At 35.5% G+C, this 5,701-nt stretch overlaps 1 protein-coding gene across 1 annotated transcript in view; it reads right to left on the bottom strand.

The window, feature by feature from the left end:
* Positions 1 to 3,943, bottom strand: part of dhx33 (DEAH (Asp-Glu-Ala-His) box polypeptide 33) — a gene marked incomplete at its 5' end in the record, with an annotated part of 30,006 nt that extends 26,063 nt beyond the window's left edge. The window contains 5 exons of the mRNA XM_016280608.1: positions 505 to 616; positions 694 to 879; positions 1,898 to 2,068; positions 3,438 to 3,665; positions 3,770 to 3,943. Of these exons, the coding sequence (XP_016136094.1) occupies positions 505 to 616; positions 694 to 879; positions 1,898 to 2,068; positions 3,438 to 3,665; positions 3,770 to 3,943 (871 nt within the window). The remainder of the gene's footprint in view (positions 1 to 504; positions 617 to 693; positions 880 to 1,897; positions 2,069 to 3,437; positions 3,666 to 3,769) is intronic.
* Between the last annotated feature and the right edge of the window lie 1,758 nt (positions 3,944 to 5,701).

The following is a 5,701-nucleotide window of genomic DNA, read 5'->3' as shown; positions in this document are numbered from 1 at the left end:
TTTTTTTACATACTATGTGTGTGTACTGTGTACATTTATTATGTGTATATAAATACACACATACAGTATATATTTAAAAAATATATTTGCATGTATATATGTGTATATATTTATATTGACAATTTATATTATATATATATTTTTTTCTTAAATATATACATGCATGTGTGTGCATTTATATATACATAATAAAACTACACAGTACACATGCATATATTATGTCAACAAATATTTTTTTGGATGCGTGCAATTAATCGCGATTAATCGTTTGACAGCACTAATATATATATATATACACATACAGACATACACACTGGTCTTTTTGTTTATTTATTTTAGTAGTTTTATCTGCAAATATGTTTTTGCACATGGCATAATTGTTTTTAGAGTTGTAGACTCTAAACGTTTTGTAGTACATTTTGTATAATGACCATAAAGACTCTGATTCTATAATATTCTACACCCGAGTGAGCTTCAGAGGGCTGAGAGGGTTGAGAGTCTGACCTGGATTGTAGCGCTTGGCTTTCACCATCCCCGTGTCGATCACGTATTTGATGCCGGAGATGGTGATGGAGGTTTCCGCGATGTTTGTGGAGAGAACCACCTTCCTGGATCCCTGTAAGGCACAGAGAGCAGCGTGAGAGCGAGCGCGGGTTCAGCGTGTGGCGTCAGTGTCTCTGGTGCTGCAGGGACCTTGGGCGCGGGCTGAAACACCCGCAGCTGCTGAGCCGGCGGCAGCGAGGCGTAGAGCGGCACCACCGTCATCGGCCCGCAGCTCTCCGGCAGGTGTTTGGAAATGTCCCGACAGGTGCGAGCCAGCACTTCAATCTCCTCCTGACCCGTCATGAACACCAGGATATCATGCGACGCTGGAGCTTCCTGTAAGAAAATATGCATCATGTTTTAAGAGAAAAAATATCAAAAAAAAAATATTGCTATCTTGTAAAGAAAAGTCTTATTTTGTAAGAAAACAACTACAGTTGTATTTTTTAAATAGGTATATTTAAGAACATAAGTATTGTTTTAAAGAAAATAAGAAAATTGTATTTTATAAAGAAATTATTATTATTTAAAAAATATTGCTTTGTCATTTTTCACAAATGATAAGATGTTTTTAAAGTATAATTTTTTTAAGAAAGTAGTATTTTTTAAAGAAAATAAGTATAATTTTCATAAATAGCATTTTAAAGAAACTAAGTATTGGAAAATAAATGATTTTAAATAAAATAAGAAAATATATTTAAAGATTATTATTTATTTTTTTAAATAAAACAAGTAATGTTTAATCGTTTTTTTAAAGAATATAAGTATAATATTTAGGAAAATTAGTATAGATTTTAAAGAAAATATGTTTTTTAATAGAATAATTATTGTTTTATCTGTTTTTTTATAATTTTTTTAAATAAGCATGTTTTAAGAAAATATGTATAGATTTTAAAGAAAATAAGTATAGTTTTTTTTTAAATAAGCATCATTTATAAATAAAAAAAGTATTGGTGATGTGTTTTTCATTTTAGGAAAATAAGATTTTTTTTTTTTTTTAGAAAATTAATATATTTTAAAAAAATGTTTAACAGGAAATGTTTTTTTTGTTTGTTTGTTTTTAGGAAAATAGTTTTTTTTAATAAAATAAGAAAAAATAAAGAAAATAATCTTGCACTTCAAACAAAACCAAAAATCCAGAATTAACTTAACCATTTGAAGCTAAAAAAAATAGCTGTGAGCAAAAGGAATAGAGTGAAAATATGATAAAACACACATCAATCAATCCAAAAGACACAGAGCAACTCGTTAAAACTTATTAGAAGTCAAAGACATGATCAAATGTCAATGACACTGGAATCAGTCATGAGAGTGTGTGTGTGTGTGTGTGTGTGTGTGTGTGTGTGAGACGGACCTGGTGAATCTGAAATATGGAGACGAGCGCTGCCTGCAGATAGTCGGACTGAGGCTGTTTGGTGTAGTAGATCTGAATGGGATGCTGTCGGCCCTCCAGATACAGAACCGGTGATTTGTTGAAGTACTGAGAGAACAGATCCACATCCATGGTGGCAGACATCACAACAACCTACAGACCAACAGCATTCACTCACAGTAAACATTACAGCATCTCTGCAGTGCAAAGGTGACTACAGATGATTAAATATACACACAACCAATTACAGACCAATCAGAGTCCAGCATGCAAATATTATAGTGACGTCATCACTGTTACATTTTTGAATGCTGAACATTCTATAAAAGATTTTCAAATTTAAATCCTACATTTCTTTAAACTTCACAAAAGCATGAATGTTGCATGGAGTCTGTACAGTATGTTAAGCAGTTCAGAATGAATGAATTGCAGTAATTTAGTATTAAAAACATTTTATTTCAGCTTATTTTATTCAAGGAAACATTTAGCTTTTCTATTTAGCTTAACTTGGAAAAAATAACTAAAACTGAAATAAGAGCAACTATATAGACATATTGAAAGAAAGAAAAAATGACTAAAAATGCTAACTAAAATTAAAATGAAAACAAAAAAATACAAATTAAATATATTTTTTCAATAAAATTCACAATATTAGAGAAAACTACAGATTGCCAATGCAACATTTCTATTTTTATTTAATTTAACTCGATGAACTAAAATAGATAAAAATTAAACTGAAAAAAAAATTGTTAAAAACTATATAGATGTGATTTTAAAAAATGGAACATATTAAAATAAAAATCTCTATATTTTAATTAGTCGGAGTAATCCGAAAAATTCACAACAAACAAAACTGAAATAAAATGTATAAAAACCAAACCATATGGACTTTTAAAAACAAATCAATTAAAACTAATAAAAATGGAAAAATGCGAAACAAATTTACGAAAACTTTGACTAAAACTAAAATAAAAGAAAAATTATTTTATAAAACAGAGAGTTCCGGTGCTTGACTCTGATTGGCTGAGCCGCGTTCGAAGCTGTTGTGAATGACGCTACAAAGTAACACACACCTTTGTTTACGTTTGTGTGTTGCTCGGCAACCACTTTGTAGCAACCACAACTGTTTCTGAGGAGCTACATTGTTTGGTGGAAGAATACTGTTTTTATTAATATCATTACACTTTATTTGCTCTGTTTTATTTTGTGAAACCTTACTACGTGTATGGAATAACCGTGTTTTATAAAAGCAATAACCCCCGTGAAGCCGTGGTTTACAGTGAATTTATAACAGTGCCTAACAACACCCCTTAGCTGTTATAAATTCACTGTAAACCATGGCTTCTTGGGGCTTATTGCTTTATTCTAATAATCAACTTTTCTAATAAATGTCTTAGTTTGATCTTAAGGATAGGCCAGGTTCTCTTGAAGCATAACTAGCTGTACTAAAATGTCATATTGAGACCCTTATAAATAAAACACAACATTTGTGTCAATATTTACAAAGCGGGTTCTCTCGTACCTTCAGAGGTATTTTGTTCTGTTCATTGCGCTTGCGTTGAGCGGCCTTCACCACGCCGAACAGCACGTCTGTGTGAACGGTGCGCTCGTGAGCCTCGTCCAGGATCACCACGGTGTAGCGCAGTAGTAACGGATCGCCTATCGCCTCCCGCAGCAACATCCCATCCGTCATGAACTTCAGCTTGGTCTCCGACGACGTGACGTCCTCAAAGCGCACCGTGTAGCCCACCTGAGACCAGAGTGTGAGTACTGCATCACATACTGACATTCATATTCAGATGATGCAGATGGAGAAAGTGGAGTGGAATGTGATCTTCAGTCGTGAAAACACACCAGTTTTCCCAGCTGGACCTTCTTCTCTTCGGCCACTCGTGCTGCCAGTGATACGGCGGCGACGCGGCGCGGCTGAGTGATGCCGATGATGCCCTGCCGGCCGATGCCGGCCTCATACAGGTACTGCGGTATCTGCGTGGTTTTACCTGAGCCTGTCTCACCTGCAACAGGAAAACATCACCTGTGTGCTACTATAGTGTGCTTTCTGACAAATATCCTCACAAATACACTGAAAAACACAACTTGGTCGGGACAAGATCACAGGAACCAGTTGAGTCCTCTGCACAATCTGACTTTGCTGCAGCATGGATCAACCTGCTGGTTTCATCTGTTCAGAGGCGAACTGGCCCCCCGACTGAGCCTGGTTTCTCCCAAGGTTTCTTCTCCATTCTGTCATTCTGTTAATATCCAGTGATATCGTGGTCTTGATTGCACAGATACTATTTAAAACCGAACTGAGCTGGATGATGATATCACTGAATTCAATGATGAACTGCCTTTAACTGAATATTGAGTGTTTACTATTGTCATTTTGCATTATTGACACACTATTTTCCCGTTTGATACTGTAAAGCTGCTTTGACACAATCTTTATATTCCCGATTACTAGTATGTGTACAGGCTTGCCATTTTCAGTGCAACGTTGTAATTAGCAATCCATGTAATTTGTGTGTGTGACAGCATTAATTAAAGTTTCTTTAGTAAAGCCACTCCCATAATATCTGTCAGCACTCAAATCAATGCAGGGCTCAGATTACCTGCACAGCATGTGTGTAAGACTCTAAAACAGTTATAAAAGTTATTATTTTATCACGAATAAATCATTCAATGAGTAAAACTGGCTGTGTCTATAGTATTATAGGTTACACAGCATTATAATATTATTTTCACATTATTATTACTGGTACTTTAAATGATTGTCCCTGGATTAGTAGGGTACTATTGTAATATTTTGAGCAAAAAGGTGAGAATCACATTTTTATCAAACATCTGGATAATATTCAGTACTGTTATCAAAGCATAAATCCAGTAAATGGCTTCCATCAACACCTCCAAAGCTTGCACAGACATATACCACTTTCTGGATCAACATTTAACTCCGTAACATTATGCTGTTTTCATTTATATGCTGTCTATTGCTGATGATCGCTTTATTTTTCATATGCATCTGTTTACATAAGAGATCGCTGGTTTCTCCGTCCTGTTCACGTGTGTTTTTGTTCGGGAGGTATTGTACTCGTTCAGAAGATGCGTAAGAGTGCCCCGAGTGAAAGCCGTAAAACTGGTCTTTGGCAGTGAAGTGTTTTCTTGTAAAAGACGAGATGACTCGTCAATGGTGGGGAAAGAGTTAAAGGTCCCATATTGACAAAAATTTCCTGGCTTTTTTCATGATAACTGAGGTCTAGGTGCTATGTAACTACCGGATAAGTTTCAAAACCGTCAGTCCACAGTGAAATTCACACAGCCTGCTTAAAGTAGCTTCTTTTTTTATGAACTGTTGTGACTTCCGTAAAAAGTTGATGTCACAACTACACAGTCACCGCCTTCAGTCATCCTCCCCCCTGAACACCGCCCAGCGTCCCACTCTCCTTTAGCCAAACCCCCAGACAACATTGCGTCCATGCCATTGCTGAGCAACAACAACAACACGGAAACATGTCGAAAAGGTTAACTTTAACCACGAAACCAGATCGGCCGACCTGTAACGTGACTCTCACTCAAAGGATGGGACGATCTGGCAGGATTGTTACTATGAGGTGATCACATCTAACGTGTAGTAAAGACAAACTGACCGTGTCTAGTATCTAGTCATGATGAAGATGTTTATACATTTCAATTTCAGCAGGCAACTATTTTTACAGCTACATTATTGTTCCAGCCACAATTAATCACAACAATGTATATACAATTACAAGTGATTATATATAAATC

The sequence above is a fragment of the Sinocyclocheilus grahami genome, unplaced genomic scaffold (genome assembly GCF_001515645.1).
Source record: "Sinocyclocheilus grahami isolate Dianchi unplaced genomic scaffold, SAMN03320097.WGS_v1.1 scaffold142.1, whole genome shotgun sequence".
NCBI lineage: Eukaryota > Metazoa > Chordata > Actinopteri > Cypriniformes > Cyprinidae > Sinocyclocheilus > Sinocyclocheilus grahami.
This window is presented reverse-complemented; position numbering and strand designations above follow the sequence as displayed.